This window comes from Lutjanus erythropterus, chromosome 6, assembly GCF_056507025.1.
Source record: "Lutjanus erythropterus isolate fLutEry1 chromosome 6, fLutEry1.hap2, whole genome shotgun sequence".
Lineage (NCBI taxonomy): Eukaryota > Metazoa > Chordata > Actinopteri > Lutjaniformes > Lutjanidae > Lutjanus > Lutjanus erythropterus.
In genome coordinates this window covers 20,424,101-20,449,691 of record NC_139322.1, presented here as the reverse complement: position 1 = coordinate 20,449,691, position 25,591 = coordinate 20,424,101, and the positions used below count along the sequence as shown (strand labels likewise).

General features: G+C 37.5%; 1 protein-coding gene and 1 long non-coding RNA gene across 2 annotated transcripts; both read left to right on the top strand.

Moving 5' to 3' along the window:
- The first annotated feature begins 4,206 nt into the window (after nucleotides 1-4,206).
- LOC146325208 (uncharacterized) lies at nucleotides 4,207-6,748 on the top strand. Its single transcript, XR_014770711.1, has 3 exons — nucleotides 4,207-4,375; nucleotides 4,481-4,583; nucleotides 6,617-6,748. It is a non-coding gene; the product is annotated as an uncharacterized LOC146325208 (long non-coding RNA).
- A 2,484-nt stretch (nucleotides 6,749-9,232) lies between these two features.
- LOC146325207 (putative helicase mov-10-B.1) lies at nucleotides 9,233-25,235 on the top strand. Its single transcript, XM_084719861.1, has 21 exons — nucleotides 9,233-9,309; nucleotides 9,415-9,508; nucleotides 10,279-10,417; nucleotides 10,537-10,786; nucleotides 10,874-10,987; nucleotides 12,767-12,947; nucleotides 13,369-13,511; nucleotides 13,632-13,805; nucleotides 15,919-16,031; nucleotides 16,167-16,363; nucleotides 16,598-16,695; nucleotides 17,942-18,039; nucleotides 19,100-19,198; nucleotides 19,333-19,426; nucleotides 19,516-19,633; nucleotides 21,746-21,937; nucleotides 22,420-22,488; nucleotides 22,586-22,702; nucleotides 22,783-22,871; nucleotides 23,363-23,466; nucleotides 23,561-25,235. Exons 1-21 carry the CDS (start codon nucleotides 9,233-9,235, stop codon nucleotides 23,572-23,574), a joined length of 2,574 nt encoding a protein of 857 aa, XP_084575987.1. The 3' UTR covers nucleotides 23,575-25,235.
- The last annotated feature ends 356 nt before the right edge of the window (nucleotides 25,236-25,591 follow it).

Here is a 25,591-nt window from a genome sequence, read left to right as displayed (position 1 = left end):
TTTTTTCCAATCAAATATACAGTGTGGTGGTCCTATGCCAGCCCTGTGGGCATAGGAAAGGACATTGTTGCTGGCTGATTTCTGTCACAACAACATTTTGCGCAATGTAGCAAAAAATGTGACTGTCAGGTTTTTTATTTAAATTTTTAACAGTTTTTGACTTTGCTCAATTTTCACTGCTCTGTTAGAATCATGTAGTTTTATGAAGATTTGTTGATGAACTACAACCAACCGTCTGAAGTATCCAACCTATTTTTAAATCATGATGACTCAACACAGCTGTTTTTCATTTATGTTAAACAAATTAAAAAAAATTCTGATCTATTTTGACTGTTTAGCATTCTCTGAAGAAAATCTAAAAAAATCAAGCTATTTGAAAACATAAAATGGAAGTGCAGTAAATGTCTAAACTACAAATATCCAAACCAGAGCTGGAAATAGTTTAGATCATTTGGCACATGCTGGTTATTTCAGTGTGGGGGTTTTGCTGTTGTAAAAATAATGTAAAAAATAACTTGCTTTTCATGCGATATGGAAATCAGTGTAATGTAACTGCTGCTTGGAACACTGGAAAAAAAAAAATATATAAATCCAAGACACCATGGCACATGGTGAGATGTGTGATTTTTATAGTTAATAGTTGTCCTTTTGCTAATCGGAGAGTTTTACCAATCATGTCTGAATATGAATGTAAATGCGTTTCTAAAAAAGAATAAATAAATGAAAGTATCTGCAAGACTTTGTTTCACCTTTGGGACAAAAAGGCCAATTTCAAAGAAATTAAAACTGCAAGTACAACCAAACCAGTTACGGTTACAAAGTGTTTCGAAATCCATTCGTTCAACACATCCCGCTCCTGTTTGTAAAAGCGTCAATATTAACATTTTCTCTTGAGCTACGGTGTTTGATCTTACAGACATAGAGCCACTGTCCTGGAATTAGACCAAAGCGGTAACATTCTCATCTTTATGGTTCTGAATGTACTGAACACCACAGCTGCATCTTATGATGGTGGGAGGATCAATGTGGAGACCCTTAAGCAGATTAAAGTGTAGTGTTTTAATTAGTTGATATTTTGATTTATTTTAGGTCTGGAATGTAATTTTTCTGTACAATATACGGGTGTAACGATTCACTCATGCATCAGTGTATCAGTTCAGACGGCTTCTGTCAGTAAAAAGTTGAATGTGAAGGATGCGGCACAAGCATATCAAGCGTATCATCAAATATCTCATCAGGACCTGCATATTTTTCATTTTTGGCATCAAGGAAGTGTCACTTCATCTTTCCTCTGTTTTCTCTCTCCCCCCGCCTCTGCTAGCCGTCTCACTCACAAAAACAAGCGCTCCCCCTTCCCTCCACTCTCTCCTGTTTATTTCCTCCAAACAGACTGTGAAAGAACTGATGTTGCACCATCGAACATCATCAAACAGTGTGGAGCAAGTTGGGTTTTAAACGAAAGATGAGAAACTCTGCTACTTCATTAATGCAAAATATGTCGGACAGCAGAATCACAAACTCAATCTGAATTTTCAGCCACATGGGAATCCCCTATGCTTACAGTAATACTACCTAATGTACCATTATTTGTCAGCAGTAATTCTGTTACTGAAACAGCCTTGTTACAGCAGCACTGCATGAATACTTTTTAAAATGAATATATTTGAATGTAAGAACAGTTGTAGGCCTTTACCGTAGAAGTATTCATATTTTGATGATTGGAGATCTTTATATAGTAACCACAAATTATGATGTAAAGAATAAAATCATCTCAAATTAAAAATCTAATCTTTTTAACTGGTTAATGTGCAACTCACTGTAAATTTTCCTGTGAAAATGTAAACACAGGCTTGTTCATCTGATTTCAAGGAGACCCCAGCACGTGGCAGGCATCGAAACAGCTAGATTTGTTTGAACTTAACAAATTACACACCTGAACAAATAGAATTGAAAAAAAAAAATGGATAAAAGAATTACATCAAGGACATGAAGAGGTTTTTCAATTTGGGCAAACCTTGCGATTTCATCACAGCTTGGCTCTGTATGCAGTTTCTATAAACTGAACCTGTTATATTTGCTAGTAGGGACACACCAATCTGATGTTTTCTCTCTTGATACAATTTTGTTAGCTCAATTCAGGTGTTTGGCTGATACAGAGTATAAATCTGATACAAGTGCTGTCTTTTTATAAATCAATTTAAAATCTGTGCACCTTACTACAAGGGTTTTTCCACTGGCTGGTCTGCCTCAGCCCCGCCATGCAAAACCAGTATGACACCACTATTTCCACGGCTGCCTCACAGCAGGGGATTAGGTAGCAGGCCGGAGCAGGAGTTTAATTTCCCTCTGTTCCTGTTTGTAGTTCACCTCACCACAGTTCACCTCAAAATCAAAAGTACATAGTTTTCCTCGTTTTTGGTGTGAGTTGCAGAGCTTTGGAAATATCAGCTGTACAGATGTTTGCCTCCTCTCCAGTGCAATGGGCCTAAATGGCATAAAAACAATACGTTTTTCAAAACCAGACTGCCAGACTGATTACGTAAAACAGTCCACAGACCTTCCTGTGAGCAGTGTCTTGTAGGTATTACATGGTTTCGGCTTACGGTCGTATCACAGCTGTTTAGCGTACTGCTGATGCAAACCAAACATTTCCTGCTTCATACCACACATACACTTATGGTGAGTCATAATTGATGATCTAGAAGGATTAGGTTTATATGAGTCCATACATTTTTTTTTTTTTTTACTTGTAAAACGTTTCATGTTATGTCTTCGTGGAATAGCACAAGCCGCAGTGAGCTGTAAAGCGCTACAGGCGTCATGTGCTCAGAGTGGTTTGTGACAGCACACTTCCAGTATGTCTTACAGGTTAACCACTTTACCTCGCTGTGTAGTGCAGTGGAAAAATACCTGATTGTGTCAGCGTGACTCAACTGTTTGCAACTGACCACACATTCTGTTATAAAAAGTAGAAATGTTAATATACCAGCATGCATTATAATCTTGTTCATATTTTAGAGGTCTTTTGTTCTAGGGCAGAGGCTGAGACTGTGGGCCTCCCCTCAGACAAAGCTTTAAAAAAGGTGCTTTCCCTTAGTTTACTTTAGATTTGTTCAATTCTTGGATGTTTATGGGATCATGATTATGTTATTTGATCCCACTAACACTCAGCCACATCCTAAATAGACTAATATTGCTGTTTTACAAATTCAGACTGTTTCAAATACATTACAAAGGTCTGTCTAATGTCTAATGTCTAATATTAGTCTATAATTCAAACAATAAAATTCCCTAAAAATACTGTATCTCTTCAATGTCATAATGAAAGACGGACCATCATTAAAGTTGTCTAATACATTTAAAACAGAAACACAGTTCCTGCCATGGCAACCAGGCCAACACACAACAGACACTGCAGTAGACGCCTGAGCTGATGAATTTGTCAGTTGAAGGTGTTTGGTGTCATATGCATGGCAGCCCATTTCCACCAGTAAAATTGAAAAAGGGCTGCCATAATTATCTATCACATTATTTTGACTTTTTATGTCATATTATGACTTTTATCTCTTCCTTTTGAATTTTTAATCACAAAATTTTGACTTTTTATGTCATAGTTGAGTTTCATCTCATAATTTTGACTTTTTATCTGATATTTTGACTTTTATCTCATATTTTTGACATTTTATCTTACAAATTACTTTTTATATGTTCTTCATTTACTTTTTATCTCATAATTTTGACTTTTTAACCCATAAATGACTTTTTATCTTATAATTACGACTTTTAAATCTCATAGTTTGCCTATAACTATAAAATTGTTTTTTTTTTTTCTCTTACTGGCGCAAATGAGCTTCCATACATATGTACATTAAAGAATTAGCTTTTTTTGGACGACAAAAAAGGAAAAGGAACTGTTAAGAGCAGTTTCCGGAATAGCCTTTACGAAACCTTTATGAAATGTTCATGGTTCCGGCCCGTCTACTTTGTCTACTTTGTCTACTTTCGTTTCTGTCAGCTGCGTGGGTGCGCCTGCTTTAAATACCCGCGCTCGACTGTCATGTTGTTGAGTTGGTGATCAGTACAGACAGACACGACACCGCCCATGCGGACTTTCAGGGAGTTAAAAGGAACGAAAGTCTCACTAAACTCTGTGAAGAGAAATGAAGCGTTGATCCGCCATGCAGGCAAACAGAATGGATATTTCATTGTGAGAATAACTTCGATCTTATCGATCTTTGATCATGGCGGGAAAAAGGGAGACTTTATTCTACCAGATTGGACTCGAATTCTTTGAGTATTTGGAGCAAAATAATCAAACATTCATCACAAACAGACATGAATTAAGTGCAATTTACAACCAGAAGTTCAAGAGCCGGTGAGTTGTCTTCATTCCCTCTGTGTGTGTTTGACAGTTTTACAAATATTTAATATTAATAATATTAAATAATAATATGAATTCATGTTTTTGTGTTTATTTTAGGAATCCAGAGACCAGTTATCCCAGTTTCGGCTCAGTCCTCCATGGCCTGAATTTGTTCAACAAAATAGAAAAAGACGGAGACAATATTTTCTTCAAGTACCCGGTATGTACTTCCACTTTCTATTTTAAAAGCCTACGCCTATTTTAGTATTATTTTAGTGTTATGCGACCGCATTTATACCGTTTGAGATGCGATCATGCAGAATAATATGTAATTTTTGGCTTTCATTAACTGCTTCATCTGGATCAATGTCAAGTGGACAGTTTCCCCCTTGTCCCCCTTGATGGTCTGCCTTTTTTCATAACAATTCTAGCTAATAATAATTAGAATAACAATATTAATTAGTCATAATTAGTAACTAATTATTAATAATATCAGTTTTATTTATTGAATTTAATTCTTCAACTATGGGCAAATTTGGCCAGCAAAGTTTTAGAAAATCAAACACATCATTTAGAGAAATGTATTTATATAATAGTTTTCTCTATCTTGTGTAGAAACGCTTCCTGACAGTGGCTGTGCTGAAATTATTTAAATAATACACAATTTCTTTTACTAAGTCACATTAAGATGTAGTCGTCATTTCCATTACACCACAAAAAACTCCTGTCGTCTTAGGTTTTGAATTAAAGTTAGTTAAAATGGATGGTAAAATGAATTTAAAATTTGCTTTTTAAAACAGTATGTGAAACTAAATGAAATCAAGCTTTTCAACGGAACAACCCTATTTTACAATACATACAATATTGGCGTATCTCTGCAGAACCCATGAACTCTGTATCTGTCAAACTTGCGTGTGGGCCGAGGTTTTCTTGCTATCTTTCTTCCTTCATGGTCAAGGACAGAGTTAATGAAGTGTTTTGTTGAACTTTTTAATTTAAGATAAAATATTTTTAGTCATATAAAACACAATATTCATGTAAAATGACTGTTGTGGAAATGACATTTTGTCACTTTTTTTTTAAATATCTGCTGATATGTTAACATACTAATGTCTACTAATTACTAATGTAATATACACAAAATACATAATATAAGATGTTAATTATCATATTATTTTTACATTCAAGGGAAATACGAGTTGTTTGGAAATGACAGTTAAACTCTAGACTCTTAAAAACAAAAGTTGACCTTGATTTCTTATATTGTCAGTTCCCTCCATGGAGCTTACTCTCTCCTCTGGCTCCCAGGGGAGGGACAGGTGTTCTTTTTATGAAAACATGCATAAAATACTAATATTTCTTGCAACACATGATACATGTCATTGAAATTTGTGTTTGTGTGTCATTTATGTTCAAAGTTAGTATTAGATCAATATTCAATTTTAAAATTCAGCAGGTTTAAATGTCCAAAATCTGGCGAGATATAGCAAAAAATCACACATAAAAGGACACTTTATATAATAAAAATAATGACTAATTTACCATACCAATTTCTGTAGGTTCCTTTTGGTGTCAAGTGTGAGAAAAGAAAAAATGCAAAATGTGCTCTGTTGTTTTTTTTTTATATCTGCCAAGGACACAAATATTATGATAGTTGAAGCATGACCTTTAAAGTCACTTTACTCTAGCTGTGATTAACCACCTTTGAAGTGGAAAAAATGCGTCATTCAAGGTGGAAGAAAAGCCAAAAATACCCACTAATAATGACTAGCGCCAGCATGGAATACTATTAATTTTCAGTGTTTCCCAAACATGATCCCCGGTAAGTTGATGACTTTTTAACACACTATCAGTTCCTGTTTTAGAAATGTCTGTTTGTGATCCGTGTCATAACTATCAGAAATGTCATTACTGCGGGTTTATGATTTTTTGCAGTACAGCATTTTTTCCATGCATGAAATGTTAATTGATATGCATTGACCATGGTAAACTCATGTACTCAGTACTCATGATGGTGGTGGGGATTCCCCCTAGGGGCAGTGAATGAGGGCATGTTGAGTGACTAATGAAATGCAGCGTACATCTAACGCAATGTTTTATTATGTTTTTGTTTTTTAAATTTTGTCACAGGTACTGAAAATAATACACCCTTTGTCATTGTTATTGACATTTATCAATGCTCTATGTAGTTTTATATTTTATAATATAGATAGATAGATTTTAATTTTTTTAAATTTTAAATTTTCTGCATAGGTCACAGACCAGCGGTCCCACAGGGCCCATCAACAGTGGAATGGAGCTGCCAGTCGCGGGACATTACAGGCCAACACTGGAGTTCAAGACCAGACCAGACCCTTGGCCAAAGAATACCTGAAGAAAAACTGGTAACGGGGTCCTCTTTTGATTATCATGCTTCCAAAAGCCTTTTGTGTTAGTGTGTTTGCTTCTTATCTCTACTTGTCGCTGTAAGAGAGCTGCAAGAGCCGTTTGTCTGTGCTATTAAACATGTTTAAAGGTACACTTCATTGCAAAAATACATTTTTCCTGTAGTGCTACTTATCCATCACAATATTTAAAATAAAAATAGCTGTGTTTTCGTTTAAGTATGAGCCATTTATATCTAAAGAGGGTGCAGCTCCTCCTCCATGTGTGGTAGGAGAACCTTCACCAGGGCCAGATGGGTTAGACCATCCACCACACGATTCGACAAAATATACAACAAAACTGAGCTAGTCCCAGGGAGCACACTAACATCACTTTCTACCTAGGTTGATAAGACACCATTATCTCATGGCCTTGGTACTTTCCATGAAAGCAACTATTCTATGAAAACAATGGCAGCTACGTTTTCTCCTATCTTCATGGGAGTTGGGTACACATGCATTCCTCCCATACCTCTCACTATTGGTTACAGACACCCTTTTCTTTTGGACCTCACAATAGAAAAATAAGGCTGGCTTGTTTTATTACACTTGTTATTTATGCATGAATAATAGCAAAGAAGTAAATGAATATGAATAAACAACAAAAAATATCTCTTACAAGAGTCACACGAGGTGGGACTGAGTATGTGGCATCTGCAAGCTCACGAGCAGATAAACTGCATGCTGTGCTTGTGTCACAGAACTATGTTTTGTATGATAAAAGGGAAAAGAAACTACAGAGACAAAGATTTTAAAGACATAGTGTTGTGACAAAAAGACTCAGAAAAATAGGCCAGTGGGGTCTGGGCTTAGAGCCACAACACCTTAACAACCTAAGTAAAAAACCACTGTTATCACTTGTATTTTCAAAGTTCAAATCATCAAAGGAAAAGGGAATCAGACAGAGTCTGGAAAAATCACTGGAGGAGCAACAAGTTCTGCCACACAAAGTTTATTGATCTCTCTATGTAGAAAAATCAACAAGCATGAGTCAAACCCGGGGTTAGACTGAAGAAAGAGGTTTAACACACCCTGTTACTATTTTGGAGGCTCTAGGAGCCTCCTCCCACTTTCAACATTTTAGCCTTCGTTCAAACATATTCGTGTATCAAATTTTGTCTTATCGGGCCTTAATGTCATTCATATCTTGACAGATTGCTGCTTCCCTTAGGTTTGCATGATTTATTCTTATTTTTTTTTTAAATTAATTAAAAGACAAAAGATTTATTACTGACCTAGTAGATAGTCTGAATGGTGACCTGATAGCGAGCCTAATTAGTGAGCCTGCCGGCTGAATGCAACGCTGAGTGCAATCCTGCCTGCGGAATGCAATATATTGCTGTCAAGCCCTTTATTGCAACCACTTGGGAAAGTACCAAACGAAACACTGCAGCAGTATTGAATGACATATGTTGGATGAACATTATGACTATCACAGCAGGCCAACAGGGAGGACTCAGATGCAGGACTCACACAGGGTTTTAATGAAAAAAGAGAGCAGGCAAAAACAGGAACAAAAAAGCAAGAACTGGTCCAAAAGTAGGATATCTCTAGAAAACTGTTGAGCCAGAACACACTCACAAACAAAGAGACGAACTGGCACAGACAAAGGGTGGCACAAGGACTAAATACACAAGGGAGGAGGGGTAATGAGGGACAGGTGAAACCAATCAGGGTGGGGCAGGCGATCACACAGGAGGGAAACACACAGGGGCAGGAAGTGAAGTGCCTGAAACGAGAGACAAAACAAACAATGACAAAAATATACCACTACAATAGGGCCTGATTTCTTAAAGTTTTGCATGTTAAGGAGACGTGTATAAACTTGATATCACCCACAAACAAATGTGCAAGCCGATCAACTAATGGTGTACACTGAGGATTATATTTTCCAAATATGCAAGACAACACATATTGTCAATTTAGTGCATTTGCCTTAATGCATATGCAGTATGGGGCGTTTCTACCCTAAGGTGTAAATACTGGGAGAAGAAATTGCAAAAATAGGTTAATTTTGCACAAGAAATACCATTTACCAAGTGTCAAAACAATTTTCGGTGTCTGTATGTAATAGGTTTGAAATAGGTATATGATAGGTTTTCTTTTGCTTTTGCTTTGCTTCTTTTTTCGCTTTATGTCCTGCCATTTTCTCTTGATTTCATCTGTTGTTTCTGACTTTCTCGCAATACTCTCCATTATAGCATTTCTTTTGTAATATTTAGAGGTTTTTTTTTTGCTGTAGCTCAACAACATGTTTATATGTTTATTTGCATCTTTCACTAATACTTCAAATTCCATGGAATAGAATTTCATTTTGCATTTGCAGTCGATTTGCTTTCCATTCATACTCCCCGTGGTGGAAACATGTAAAACACACAAAATACTCATTTAATGTTTAGTGTGACAATGGTGTGTATCAAGCTTCAACACTCTATGTATCACGCCCATGTTTCAGCAGAGTGCTGAAGCTGCTGTGGTACAGTTTCAGCTCCTGAGCCAAGCAGTGAAACTCATCAAGAAAGAGTATTTTTGAAATTTGACTCTGCGATTTAATGGTGATATTCAAAGTCACACAGTACTCAGCTGCCTTTAATACGGTGTTGTTGTTCGCTCTTCTTGAACCCACAGGGCTCAGGTCATCTGCGACGAAAATGGTATCCGCATCAGCTCCGACCATCAGTTTGAGGACAAGGAACTTTGCTTCTGTGTGGATAAAAATGAGGTATTAATGCTATGAAACTTTATACATCAATTAGTTCCTACCAAGTAATTTGATTGCATGAGAGAGAGTCCATGAATGCTGATATGGAGTACAACTTCACTGGGACTTCTAACCACATGTATCACTCTGCTTTAAAAGTGTTCTTCTAACTGTTAGCCTACATTAATGTTACAGTGACTAACAGATAGAGACTGCAGAGACAGGAGGAGACAGGAGACGTCTTATACATGATTCAGGACTTATTACTGTGGGGTCGCTGTTATTCTTGTATTGCTGTATTGTTACAAAATGATTTCCAATACCTGCTATTGTAATATCCTGTAGTGAATTTGTCTTCAGAACACAAATATATATTAGGGGTGTGTATCTCGCTGACTGAGATGATTCGATACGTGTCTTGATACATGTTTAGCGATGCAATATATTTTATAAATCTTTAAGTGGCCAACGATTTGATTTGATACGATTCAGCCCTGTCACAATACGATACGATACAATACAATATGATGCAGTACAAGACAATGCAGTGTGTCAGTCTTTACAATTTTATTCAATTAATGCTACATTTGTAGAGTGCTGTTAGTTGCCAAAACATCCTGATAGTTTATAGTATATAGATTTATTACTCCTTGCAGAGCATTTTATATTGTTAAAAACATGACTGTAGGTGGACTTGGAGTTGTGTTCTCTGATGATCATCTGCTGAATCAGATGAACCCATTGTTGTCATGGTACAAACTGAAGCTATATTTTTGTTTTTCTTTCTGAAGGAGCGTGTGGTAAATCTGAAAGTGGAAAACACTGGAACAGAACCTGTGTATTTCTACATGATACTAAACCAGCTCAGGTGCTTCACCCTGAAAGATGAGAAAAAAGTGACCGAGAAGAACCCTCTGTGTCTATACAAAGGTAATTTAAACATCACAATGCCATATTTGCTGAGCTGAGAGAGAATTTATGGACACAATGGACACAACGAACCACTGTGAATAGAATAAAGGTATTTACCTGTTTTATTCTTTTTGCAGGTCACAGCTATGAAGTCCAGGTTCTTTTCTGCTGCCGTTATGTTGGTTTCTATCCAGCTAATTTGGCCTTTGAATTCAAACCAGACCTGCAGACCTCCCCTGCGTTCCGCATTATGTGCGTTATTGAGGCTGAGTATATAACTGCCTTAGGACAGGAGCTGGGACCTATAGCGCCCTACAAACGTCGGTCCCCCCCTGCCCCGACCCCTAAAGTTAAATACAAGATTGTGGATGGACGACCACCTGAAGGGTATTACTGGGCACTCAAGACACTGTTAAATATGGAATAAATGTAACACTTGAAATGTCTCCAACCTTTTTCATTTTGTCTTACCAGGCTGCCAGATATGCAGCTACGAAGTGAGGTTGCACTAAAAGAGTATAAAATGCCACCCTCTATGAACGAGCTCATCCACTTACTGAAGAATCCGAGTTTCCGCTCCAAGGCGAGGTAAACTCAGTTTAAATTTTGATGTCATTAACTCTATAGGTCAATATTTACAGCAGTATGGAAAGCCTAAGCTCACTGATGTGTTTGCCATGTGATGTTAATGTATTTTTTATATATAACATTATAGCCAGTAGAAATGCTAACTAATTTGCAACAGCAAACACATTTTTAGGGAAGTGTGATGCCAGACAGATTACGTTTTCAGTCAAGGTAATGAGGAAATATTTTTAATTAACTTATCTACACAATTTTCAAAAATATTAATTTCGGCAAAAAAACATATCACAATGAAAAACAATAACCGCTTTACAACCACTATGTGAAACTTGTTATGACATGTTTTTGTTGTTGTTGTTTTTTTTTTTTTTACATTCAAAGCTTCTATTGAAGTTTTCAGATTGAGCTTTGAATGTCTGTTGTTATATTTTGTGATGTCATCAACTTAAAAAAACCCTTGAACAAAGTCCTTAGTTTGAATAAAGTGATTTATTGGATTGAAGGTCCAGTGTGTAAGATTTAAAGGGGTTTATTAGCAGAATAGGGCAAAAAAAAAAAAAAAAAAAAAAAAAAAAAAAAAAAAAAATATATATATATATATATATATATATATATATATATTATTTTATTTACGCTATTTAATTATTCATATAGCGTTTTTTAGCTCTGTCAAACAGAGAAATGACTGAGAAATTAGTGCAGCCGTAAATGACAGCAAAATGTGGTAGAGAATTCTCAGCATTGTTTGTTTTCTACTCATTCATTGCATTTTGGTCTCTGTTATGATAGTTTTGATTTATGACACCTTCAGTCATCATTAAGTGTATTTATTCCTCTTTAGACATGAAAAAAAAACCTCCAGCTTTTCAGCATTTTCCTGTCTCTCCCATTATATGAAACCGTGAGTTTTCCCCCAGAAAGGGGCGTGGCCTGTCGACAGGGGCTGGTCTGATGTATTCAACTAGTTCAGCTGTAAGGAATGTAAAATCTGGTCTAACAAAATCAACCACCTGACATGGACTCAGGAGTGTGTTTGATAAATGTAGGTCTTCATTCACAAAAACATTGGCTTTGAACACGATCTATGCAGATCATGCACATTTGACAGCTGACATTTGACAGGTGTCATGACAAAAAGTCTCAGAAGAAGGGCCAGTAAGGTCTGGGCTTAATGCCACAACACCTTATCAACCTTATTAAAAAACCTTAGTTATCACTCTTATTTCAAAATTCAGACCATCATCAGAGGAAAAAAATCACTGGAGGAGCAACAAGCTCTGCCATACAAAGTTTATTGATCTCTCTGGTGTAGAAAAATCAACAAGCATGACTCAAACCCGGGTTAGACTGAAGAAAGGGACTCAAAACACATTTTATATTTGTTTGGAGGCTCCTGAGAGCCTCCTCCCTCTCTTAACATTTGAGCTCACATCCAAACATACCCGTGTATCACTTGTCCCTGCTTTTTGGCCTTGGCCTGATTCATAGCACGGCAAACGTCTACTTCCCTTAAGTTTGGGTGGTTTAGTCACGTTTTTTTTTTTTTTTAAATAATATCAGAAAAATAATACCAGTTATTTTCCCCTAGAAGTTGCACATGGGCATGTGCCACAAGTTGAATCAGTCAAGGTAAAATCTTTGGGAAATACCACAGTGAAGAAGATGCCAAGTATTTCACTGCATGGTGAATGGCATGATGGAAAATATGCCACTACAATGGTTAATTTATACATACGTTGACAATATTCAATGATATATACACAGCCATACAACTTTGATGAGCAAGGCGTTGCTGGGGAAGCAGTTGAGCTGGAAGAACTACTTCAGGAAGTTTCATCTGCTGCTGTTTCTGGAGGAGAAACACCTGGAGGATGACATGAGGAAATTCAACATCCCCAACGATGAAAGAGAAGAGGCCACCATGACCAGAGATCCGCTCAACAAGGACCTTCTCATTCTGGAGGTTAATATGTGCTCACGCATTCACCTGCAAAGTCACTCATTCCTTCACTTGTTCATTCCCTCTCTCATTTAGAGATTTGTTAAAGATAATTTGCATTAGCATTATCAAGCAATAGTGATGATGGGATTGTGTTGGCTTAATTTAAAAGACATTCTGATATTGACTACAGGCTCTGATCTCCTTTATGTTGTTTCAGTGGATGTGCATCAGACATAAATCTCAAGACAGAATTTGTTAAAGTTGTAATTTGAACATTTGCACACTGCTGGTACACTGTCTGAAGTGTAATCAAACATTGCTGACAGAAAGTTGTCATGTGTAGTAATAGTATGTAGTGTGATAAGAAAAAATCAGAAAACAAAAGACAAATGATGTCTGATACATTTTAAATGATTTTGTGTGGAATATAATCACCTGCCAGGTCCCTGGTTTGTCTGAGAACCGCCCATCTGTGCTACGAGGGGATTGGCTGCTGGTGTATCCTGTAGGAGAGGAGGAAGTGAAGTATCGTGGCTATGTCCACAATGTGCAACGGGACAGTCTCAAACTTGGCTTCAGCGAGAAGTAAGATTGTGACATTACTGTAACACACATAATTAAGAAATAGAAATATTGTTTAAAATGACTCTTGTTAAACATGTTTGTTGGATCCGAGATGAACGCTATTTGTTTCTTTGTTTGCAGATTACTGAATCGCTTTGAAGTTCACATGAAGTTCAAAGTTGAGTTCTTTTTTAGTCGACTGACTTTGCGTCTTCAGCACAGAGCTGCAGAGCTGGCAGTTGAACACAGATTGGAAAAGGTGCTGTTCCCTGTTGCACCTGCCTTCTCTCAGCAAGCTGAGCTTCCCAGACTCAGGTTTGTCACAGTGTTTACATTAGACAGCTACTGGACATAATGTTCTAAATTGCCACAGAGGTGTAGTTTTGTTTAAGTACTTTTGTATACAAAAGTATACGACAATGAAAAAACTGTCCCTCCATATTTTGAAATTTTTCTCCCACTCCTCTCCCACTCAATCCTCACCCACTGCCAGTGCACAGAAGCTTAAAGTTAAATAACAATCAATAAGACAGGCCTTGATTGCAAAAGCAACAGTTAAAAGACGAATTACAAGACAAAAACAAGAACAAAATCAAAAGGTTGGAGAGCTTTACACAACTCTGAACAGGATATATTCTGTTATCTCTGTGTCCAGCTTAGGGACATCAACTACACAATGCTATGTGCATACAAGGTGACTATTAAATGTCCTGTAACACATTAAGGTGATAACACCTTTTAACGATTGAGGAAAGATAGACAATAGAGTTTGTCCACACGAGTAGTAATCCGTCAGAATTAAAGCATATTAATAATACAAGTGGTCTTAATCATGGGGAAGAACTGCAAGTTGATCAAAATAAGACAAGAGGGGCAGCCAGGCTGTATAAAATTTCTGGATCCATGGATATCAAATTAGATTTTTTCTAGTTCAAGGAAATTCATCATATTGTTGTGACAAAAAGACTCAGAAAAATAGGCCAGTAAGGTCTGGGCTTAGAGCCACAACACCCTGAAAACGTTAGTAAAAAACACTGGTATCACTTGTCCTTTTTCAAAGTTCAAACCATCAAAAGAAGAATCAGGCAAAGTCTGGAAAAATCACTGGAAGAGCAACAAGTTCTGCCACACAAAGTTTATTGATCTCTCTAGGTAGAAAAATCAACAAGCATGAGCCAAACCCGGGGTTAGACTGAAGAAAGAGGTGAAAAACACCCTGTTATATACTGTTTAGGAGCCTCCTCCCACTTCCACACTCCCAATGTTTCAGATGAAAAGGACAACTGGTCTGACAATTAGTCTGAATGCTGAGCACCAGGCGCTGGAAAGTACCAACAAGTACCAACAAGTACCTTAGGTGACAGTGATTGATTTTGTGGTCATGCCTGTCTTATTACAGTTACCTTGGAAAGCGCCTAACAGCACTTTACATCAGAATTGTGTAAACTTGCGACTAAAGTGAATGAACATTGTGAACCTAAAGAGAATGAACCTTGTGAACCTTGTGCTGGATGGACATCATGTTACATCATGTTGAAAATTATACCACTACAATATCCTCTAACAGGGATGATGATGAAGGGGGGTGGGGGGGTGGGGGGGGACTTCCTTTGGAGTAAAATTCTTTTGAAAGAAAGAAGAGAACTAAAAGAAATAGTTAGATTTTGTTTAAAATATGCTATTAGATATTTTTATACTTCCTACTGGAAATTTTAACTGTTTATATTTTCAGGGATGGATAGATACATAAACACAAAATACACAAAATGTCCAAAACACAGTTAAAATGCACCAAGAGAAAATACATAAATAAGAAGCAGATAGACGATCAGTGGACATGATATATTTTGGTGTGCAAAAAGAGTTATACTACTACTACTCCTATTACTACTATTACTACAACTACTATTAAGCATAGCATAACATAATAACAATGATGTCGAAATATATATAATGATAATGTCATATATATTTAATATAACTAGGCAATATCACACAAGAGGGCATCATTATTGGCACAACAGTGATGCCATCAAGACCAAGGCACTTGCAATTATACAAGAGATTACCAACAAAATAAAAATATAATCACAGTATCATTGTTGTGGTCCCTTTTGAGGCAGCAGCCGGCTTGAATCGGCTGTTAATCCTTCCTAGACATGTAGAGATTTCTCAAACTGAAAAAAAAGAGCACACGCATATGTGGTCTGTTTGTCCATTTAGCCACCCAAAACCAAAGGAATCATCATAATAATGGGGGGACAGGAATGAGGTTTCTCGTAGTGTCATTACAAAATAAGTTGTGTTATTCTAACAGCATTAGGCCAAAACCAGGTACATATGCTACCTGATGAGTCTGATTTGCTGTGGATGTAAATATAACGGCTGACTCTGACATACCTCTGCTCCTCTATCTTCCTCTCAATAGTCTGTTTGACTCAAAGCTGGAGAGCAACCCAGAGCAGTATCAGGCGGTACAGCACATTGTAGCTGGCTCGTCCAAACCTGCCCCTTACCTGGTGTTTGGCCCGCCTGGAACAGGTACAGCAAATACCAGATTATTACTTTGTTCAGACTGTTACTGTGTAAGCAATTTTGGTTTGACCCACAAACCACCACACACAGCCAGAAGTTCAGTGCACCTGAGTTTGTTCTGATGGTTCCTTATCTACTCAGGCAAAACTGTGATTCTGGTGGAGGCCATCAAGCAGATAGAGAAGACAAAGCCCTCCTACCACATCTTGGCCTGTGCTCCATGCAATGATGCTACTGATTTGCTCTTCAAGATGATTGTGGACCACGTGGACAAGCATAAAGTGTTCCGCATGTACGCCAGCAGCCGGGATCCAAACAGTGTCCCTGAAGACCTAAAGGTCAGTGCTGGTGCATTTGATGCATGATGGTTGTTTTAGATGTAAAGAGATCAGGTGCTTTACATGTGTCATACTGTTGTACTGTTGTTGAGTTTTTATATATATATATATATATATATATATATATACATATATATATATATATATATATATATATATATATATATATATATACATATATATACATATATATATACATATATATATATACGGACATGTTTATTACTTTTACAGGCATGCACCAATCTGGAGGGGGAGCATTTCCATTTTCCTGCAAAAGAGAAGCTGATGGAGTATAAGATCATTGTCACCACCCTTTTTACCGCTGGAAGGTAGTGAAATTTACTCACCTGCATGACACAAGGGTTGGGCAATATAACGTACATGCCGTGCCACGGTAGAAATGCGTGATTTCGCAAATCTAGCTGCCCCAAAAAGTAACATGATTTGGGCCACAGGACTGCTTACCATAAACATGAGAGTGACAGCTGTTGGCGGGTTTGCCAACCACAAAAGAAGAACAGCAGTAAAAATTACATACAGTAAAATTCGTAAATATAGAGCATGAGGTATTTATTTGCACCATTCTGATATATATCTTTACTGTAATAAATCATAAAATGTTGCTTCAAACTCGCTTCAACCATAGACAGTATATTAAATAGGATTTCAGCCTATTTTATATATACCATCTGTGACTCCCACTCACTATTTGGACTGCAGGACTCATTTTGGATGCACAATTGTTTCATATTGCTCCTTTGAAAGGACAGTTCAACTCCAGTATAATGGTACTAGATGGCGCTCAGCAGACCAGTGTCTCTTTCCAAAAATCATGACCCAGTGACTCAAAATAATCCAATGATCCAATTAGGAACTACTTTTTTTCTGCATTAAAATCTACAGGAACTATTTTGTTTTCTAACAGACAGAAGGTAGGCCCTACATTAATCTGCGCACAGCAAAATTTGTGGATTATCTTGAGGTAAAGGGTCGTGATTTTTGGAAAGAGACACTGGTTTTTAAATTTTCAAATGTTTTTACTTTTTTGGTGCTTTGAGCACCACAGGTTGAGGGCTATTTAGTTCTACTACATTAGAGAAGACAGACATCTCCATGGACCATATCTTCAAAACTGTGCAACTCACACCAAACAAATCTAGGTGGATAAACATCACTAAAGGAAAAATATCTACTTTTGATTTGTGTGTGAACTGTCCCTTCAATCTTTAAACCTGAACCTTGAAATTATTGTTCTCATTCCATTTTGAAACTATTTTAGATTTTAGATTTTGTCTCACATGAGTACGGTTATTTAAATTTTTCTGAATTGAATTCACAGAATAATGACTGTATCATAATATATAGGTTTACTGTGATATAAAATCACTTATACTGTGATACAAGGTTTTGACCATGTTGCCCACGTCTACATGGCACTATAAAGAAGCTGCAGTTTACTACACTATTGTCATCCTTTTTGTATTCTCTGCCGTCCAAAATATTATCAGTCATCTCCGTAGATAAACTTCTGTGGGAGTAGCTTGCTGACATGTTTTGATTCTCTGATTTCTGCAGACTGGTCACAGGAAACATCCCTGAAGGTCATTTCACTCACGTGTTTGTGGACGAGGCAGGACAGGCTGTGGAAACCGAATGTGTAATCCCACTGGCAGGTAAAGAAAAACAGGTGAACTGTATTCTGGAGAGACAGACATTTCTAAAAGTCTTTTCATGTACAACTGTCTTTACTTTTTTAGCTTCTAACATTTCCTGATGTTGTGCAGCTTCATAATACAAGCATTTAAATAGCAAAACAACAGGGGGCTTTTCTTGTGAAGAATTTAAGGAAACAGCACATTTATCTCAGAGACGTTTATGAAGAGTTTACAGCCGCTCGACTCGAGCTTCATCAAACTCATCTTCAGTCAACAGACACGCCTTCAAGCAGGTAGACCTGTTGTAATGGAAATGCAAACTGCCATGCTGATGGACCAAGTCAAACTGAGTCAAGCCGGGCCAGCTCATGTGTATGGAAAAGGGGTTTAAGAAGTCTCCACTGTAATAAGAATTTATTGATCAAAGGCCACCATGACCTCCTGAAACATGTTTTCATACCTCTGTGATGGCGTCAGCTGTGGTCGGCGGCATTATGTTTGCAGTTTATCAGTCTGTCCCATTCTTGTGAATGCGATATCTCAAGAACACCTTGAGGGAATTTCTACAAATTTGGTAGAAACGTCCACTTGGACTCAATGATGAACTTATTAGATTTGGGGGCTTAAAGGTCACTGTGCCCTCACAAAACATGTTTTTTGCCATAAAACAAGAATTCATATAATAATTATGACAACATTTCATGTCAAAATAGGATTAGGAAGATCAAATGTCTAATAGTATAAAATGATGAAGTGATGATATATTATATCTGAAAGGTCAATTTAACTCTGACATCATAATGTTCTGCAAAAACACTTGAAGCTCTCTGTACTCCTCTGTAAAAAAAATAGTCTCTAAGTGGAGACAGCATGTTTCTCACTGGAGGATATTCACTGGAATCACATGTCAATATTGTGACCTTTGAAGTTCCTTCAAAGTCTGGACAGACATGGATGTAAACTGCAACTTGACTGGTTGGTGGAGGCATACGATGTAGTACAAGGTGGTAATGGCAGTCTGTAAGTGTATTGAACTTATTTTATGTGTTGGTTGATTTTTGTTATCTGTGGAACAAAGGGTTGCTCCGTGCAGAGACTGGTCAGGTTGTTCTTGCTGGAGATCCCAAGCAGCTCGGACCAATTATCAGATCCAGTCTTGCAGCGCAGTACGACCTGGGTGAGAACAGACACACTCATATGTACTGTCCTGCTTATAACACCACACAACACACAGAAACTTTAAATATGAAAACACTCTCTTGCTCTATTTGTGTGTGTATTCCTGGAGTTAAAATGCTCTGCTGTCTGCAGGAATGTCCCTCCTGGAGCGCATGATGAATCTGTACCAGCAGAAAAAGGCTGCATTCAACAAGCGCTTTGTTACCAAACTGCTGCGTAACTACAGGTGTGGATAAGAGATGACTGTAGGTCACTTCTCGATGTATAATTCTTCATATTTTCTTATCTATTGTCATTTGTGGTGGTCCTTTTCAGGTCCCACCCTGCCATCCTGAAGATTCCCAACAAGCTCTTCTATGACGGAGAGCTGCAGGTTCACGCAGATGAAAACGTACGCAACTCCTACTGTGGATGGGAAGAGCTCCCACAGAAGGTAATGATTCTTCTTTCAGCACACACATACAGTACAGTGCAAGTGCAAACTCATCATTTAGAAATCAAAGCATGAAAAGTGACCAATATGTCAGCACCTCAAGACTTAGGGGTTTTGGACCAAGTCCACCTGAAAGGGTGGGTCTCGGTACAGTTCCAGTGGACTCTGGTGTGGTTTGTTTGTGGTGTGAAGGCAAATGAACCAATTACAGGATTTTATGATAGGAGATGTGATTTTAGCACAATTTCAAAAGGTAAAATTACTAATATTTCCATCTGCTGCTTCATCCATCTTGAAATCTGTTCTGTGGGCAATCATATAGTTGATAAGCCATGTATAGCCAATATTTATGAAATTCATTTAGTAAGGAGTATACACTACAGTGTAGGTATTTCCCCCTATTAATATGTCAAAAGCTGTTAAAGCTGCTGTGCTTGTATCCTCCATGTGTTTTGTCTGATCAAAAAGTGTGTGATAGCAATCCAACAGTAATAAACCTGTATGTCACATACATGAAAAAATCTGATGAAGGCAGATGCACTTTCTCTGTCCCTCCCTCTGAACAAGGTAAACAACAATCCCTGTGCTTTTAGTATATATATGTTGTTAGATTTTTTTGATGAATAAAGAATAAGAATGGAATAAAAGAATAAAGATAGGCGTGGCATTATGGGCAGGTCTGATGGGCCTGGGCCCACCCACTTGCACAACTGACCCACCTATGACACCCTAAGACGAAAAAAGTTTCCATTTGAAAAAAAGGCGACATTTATTCAGGACCAATCATAATGGGCCATTATTCATCGCCCCAGACACGTTACACACACTGTGGCGGTTGTTCAGCAGAAAATGATGACCGGTGTACTGAGGAAAGCTTATCATTGTCTTATTTTTTATAACTTCAAATGCATTTCCCATCAAAACTAGAACTTCTAGAAAATGTGGTCAATATGGGAGGTAGAGCTGAATATTCCTGCCTGACTTGGCTGTTTTCAGATTCAGAACAGTCAATTTAGAGATCAATCCAGGCAGATCAAAAGAAAATAGAATTAAAATGTCAGTTTTCTTAATGAATTGATGTATTGATCCTTGATCCATAGTGAAAATATAGATAACAGGACATCCTGTGTCACTTGAAATAAATACAAACTGCCACAGTGAAATAATGAGCTATATCGGCACTGAAACTGTTTTTTTAAAAACATTTTAAAAGTGTCATAATCAACTGGAAGTGCTAGTCGCCCTCCACAGCATGATGTCAGTCATTTTGTTTAAGTGAGACCACCAGTTGGAAACAGTGTTAACTTTTGTAATTGAGAAGCCCACCTAAAGTTACTGTGGCCTGTCAGCAGGGCTGGCATCTGCAGTTCTTTACACACACGAGCCACTGCAGGTCAACATCACACTCATATTGTGTGCAGTGCACTGGACGCCTCCTTTTCATCCTGTCTCCATCTGTTAGTTATTATGCATAACGTGCAGTGATTTAATAAATAATGTTTAAAACTGGTAATTTCTTTGAAAGCTCTTAAATATACACATCAGAATCATTTAAATGCCACAGAAACCTCTGTCAGTCATCACAATATTAATTCCCCATGTGGGTCCTGAGGATGCGCTGATTTTTACTTTGTTCATTTGTAAAAAAAAAAAGTCTATGATGTGAAAATGCCCTTAGTTACATCTTTGTATTTAATATATATTGTAGCCAATTTATTCCCATTCTGTAGTTGAACAATAAGTTGATCACTTAGTCAAGCAACAGAAAATTTATTGCAAACTATTTTGATAATCAATTAAACATCTCAGTTTTTTAAGCAAACATTTGCTTGTTCCTGCATGGCCAGAGTGAGGATTTTCCGATTGTTTGTTTTATTTCATTGTACTTTGAATATCTTTAGGATTTAGATATTCAGATGGAAAAGGAAAATCACTTGCATACTAATCTATAATGAAAATAATTGTTCTAATATTAATACTACTCATTTTTGTCAGAGGATTTTCATTGAGGGACAATATATATTTAACATTGTCATTTAATTAAATGATTTCACTGATTAATATTTTTTTTCAAAAACGTTATGATTATGATATATCTCACATATCTCTCAGGGCTTCCCGGTGATCTTCCACAGCGTTTACGGCCGTGAAACACGTGAGGCCAGCAGTCCTTCATTCTTCAACGTAGCAGAGGTGGAGGTGCTGATGGACTACTTGGAGAAACTGATGAAGACAAGTGGCAAGGGGGGCCTGCCTTCCATCTCACCCAGTGACATAGGAATCATCACCCCCTACAGGAAACAGGTTAGAATTACATTTTTTCTGAATGGCTTTAGCTCATTGTTTTTAACACTCTTTAAACTGTAAGTGCAATCATCATCTTCTTCATGAGACATCACAACTTGCATTTCTGCAAAATCTCATTGTGTGAACTGTACTCCTCAAAATGTTTTAATGTTTTTGCACCATGAGAAGCAACTCACCAGTTTTGATCAGTAAGCCATGTTTACTTTTGCACACGTGCAACGCATGCAATTTACTTGACTGAATGAAAAATTCAAATCTGCTGTGAACAACAAACTAATTTTTGTTGTTTTGAATTCTCATTCAAGAATTCTGCCAAAGCAAATGAGAAAACCCCTGAGTCTGAGTTCACCAAACAGACTACAACAGCTTGTTGTTGCAGATTATTTTGGTCCAAGTACAAATGAACACCTGCTGAAGTGGAAACTGTATTTATCAGTGGATTAAAAAGCTGGAGCTGTTTTTTTCTGGGTGTCACACAGGTGCAGAAAATCCGTAAGGCCCTGGACAAGGTTGGGAAAGACCTTAAAACTGACATGAACTGTCTGAAGGTAACTAAATATTTCTCACTTAAATAACATGAAACACACAGCAGAAGCCGTGTCTTAAGTGTACACATATATGTGTGTGTGTGTGTGTGTGTGTCAGGTTGGAACGGTGGAGGAGTTCCAGGGTCAGGAGAGGACAGTGATCATGGTGTCTACAGTTCGGAGCAAGTCTAAGACAGACAATCAGTTCAACCTCGGCTTTGTCAAGAATGAGAAGGTATGCAACACAGACACACGTAAACACACTGTGTACGTACACACTAAACATCATTCTGACACACACTTTTCTCTTTTCAGAGATTCAACGTGGCTGTGACTCGAGCTAAAGCCCTGCTGATTGTGGTGGGAAACCCCACACTGCTGATGGAAGATGATGCCTGGAAAGAGTAAGTGTCACATGGTTGCTTCTTTTCTATCAGCATACATCTATTAAAGCTACTAAAATTAGTTCTTAACTGGTTATGAAACAGTCTCAATTTATAACTGAAGCCTCTATATGACCTAAATAAATTAATCAGACCATCTGCAATTAGATCAGGTACTTAGATTTGGCTTTTTAGTCTCCAGTTTCTTCTTGTGCCCTAAAACTTTCTGGATCTTGGAAACTGTAACAGCTATGGCTCCCAAACCCAGCAGAAAGGTTGGAAATCTCACCCGTTAGAAGGAAATTTTTATCCAGATAAATTTATTTTTGATGTTATATTTTGTGGTTATTATATTGGAAACACTACTGCTTTTGTCTACATGGACCTCCAAAATCAACACAATACTGAAGTTACTTGTAGAAGTTTTAAAATTTCAATTAAGATTTTATATTCAAGAGAGCAGTTCCTATTAACTTCCCTGTCACTTTTCTTTCCCTCCTGCTCATCTGCAGGTTCATCAACCACTGTCTAGCTGAAGGAGGCCATGTTCCGAAAGAGGAAAACGACGCCTTGATGATGCAGCTCGCTGCCCTCTGCATCGACAATGAGGCCCAAGGTGACAGACGCATGTGTTTATTTTCATTAGTATCCCTAACAAAATGAACATTATGAATGGATTTTAAAATTGTGATCTTGTCTGTGGAAACCAGAGAATGGTGTTTAGCAGCACCTGGACCTCGGGTGGAGGCACGACGAGTGAAGAAAAGGAGAGCACAATCTTCATTCACTTGAAGGGATTCATTTTGCTTTTGTACTCAGATTCTCCAAAAAGGGCTTAATGACATCTTAGGTACACAGCCAGTATTCACAACACAACAATAATTTTCCAAAATGTCTCTTTATTGTCAGATTGATTTTTGTTTTATATGAGTTTGACCAAAGATAACAGACGGGGAGCTGATTCCTGTTTAGAGCAGACAGTTTGTCTTCAGTTACCTCTGTGGACTGCACCAGCACTGCTCTCAGCTGTCGGTTTCACCCAGTTAAAATCACAACAAATGATTTGGAGACTTCACTTGTATACTGTTGTTTAGAGTGGAAAGAGACAACTTGTTTGCTGTAACTTATCATTATGAAGTAGAAGAAGGTGAACAGATTTTGTCACAACATCTATGGCCATTGCCACAGACAGCAGCACAACAGTAATACCACTTGGAAACGCTAGGGGGCTGAAAAGTTGTCTCTTTACACTGAAAAAATGAATTTTATCAATAAAAATGACGGTTTCAGGTTTGTTATTTAATTGACAGTTTGTTCAATGATTACTGCTCTGTTACCATCGTGTAGCTTTGATGTTTTGTTGATGAACCATCTGTACATCAGGGGTCTGTCCACATATTAAGTGTCAACATATGAAGTGTCAAGTCTATGTTTAAATCATGATGACTGATATTAACCAAATAAAAATGTTTGAGATGTTTTGGTATTTTCTGAATTAAGTTATTTTAAAACATGGAATGTCCAAACTACAATTTTCATCCAAACCCTCATTTGTTAAATGGTAAAAATAATGTTTGTTTTTCATGCCATATGGAAATCAATGTAATCCAGTTGCTGACACTGGAAAAAATATAAATCCAAGACACCAAGTTACACTTTGGAAATGACAGCAATTACATGTAATTTGTTATAATAAATAGTTGTCCTTTTGCTAATGGGAAAGTTAGACAAACCATGTCAGAATATGAATGTAAACTTTTAAAAAAGCTTTTTTTTGAGACTGTTCCGCTTTTGGGGGAAAAAACTGCAAACAATCCAGACCAGTTAAGATTATATAGTATTTCAAAAATACTTTATTAACATGTTTGTCTCATCCAGACATTCAACACATCCCACTCCTGTTTGTAAAAGCGTCATCACAATCAACATTTTCTCTTGAACAACAGTGTTTGACATTACAGACAGACACAGAGGCACTGTCCAGGAATTAGCCCAAGCCAGCGACATTTTGATCTCTATGGATCTGAATGTACTGGATAAAAGGAGAATCACCCCAGCTGTAGCTTATGATGATAGTAGGATCAATGTGGAGACCCTTAAATAAACTTACATACAGCGTGTTTAGGGCTCTTTCATGACAGGATCTGTTATGTAATATCTTTGCTCCAGCCATGACACAGGAGCACACTGTTTGAGAGGGCTGCTTACAAGATGATGAGGTGGTTTAATGAGAATACACATCTCTAGAAAGTTACTAAAGTTTAAATTTTGGTTGCAGCCACAGATGAAGTTGGATCTCAAGCTTTTCATCCCAATTCTGCTGCAATTTCTTGTTCAGATCTTCTGTAAACAGCATCTTTATGATGCACTTGGGTAAAACAAAAATGAACTGTTTCAGCTTTAAGTCTAAACATACCACTGCTGTTCCCAGACATATTGCTGCATTTCCACCACAAGAACTTTCCCCACCACCTCTTTCCACCACGGGGACCAGAATCTAAATTAGGTTTTAGGGTCATTATTTTGCCCCCTAAAAAGTCCCTGCACAGAGGGTAGCACTTTCCAAAAGTAGAGGAACTTTGGGGATGGGGCTTGCAGGACTGGGCATTTTTGACTGGTTAAGTACTTGCAGCATTTTTCTTAAGCTATCATTTTCTCCAAACACAAACCAATTTGTTTTTTGCTTGTTGTGCTTCTTCGACACATCAACATGAAGTTACAGAAGAAAGCAGACAGATGGA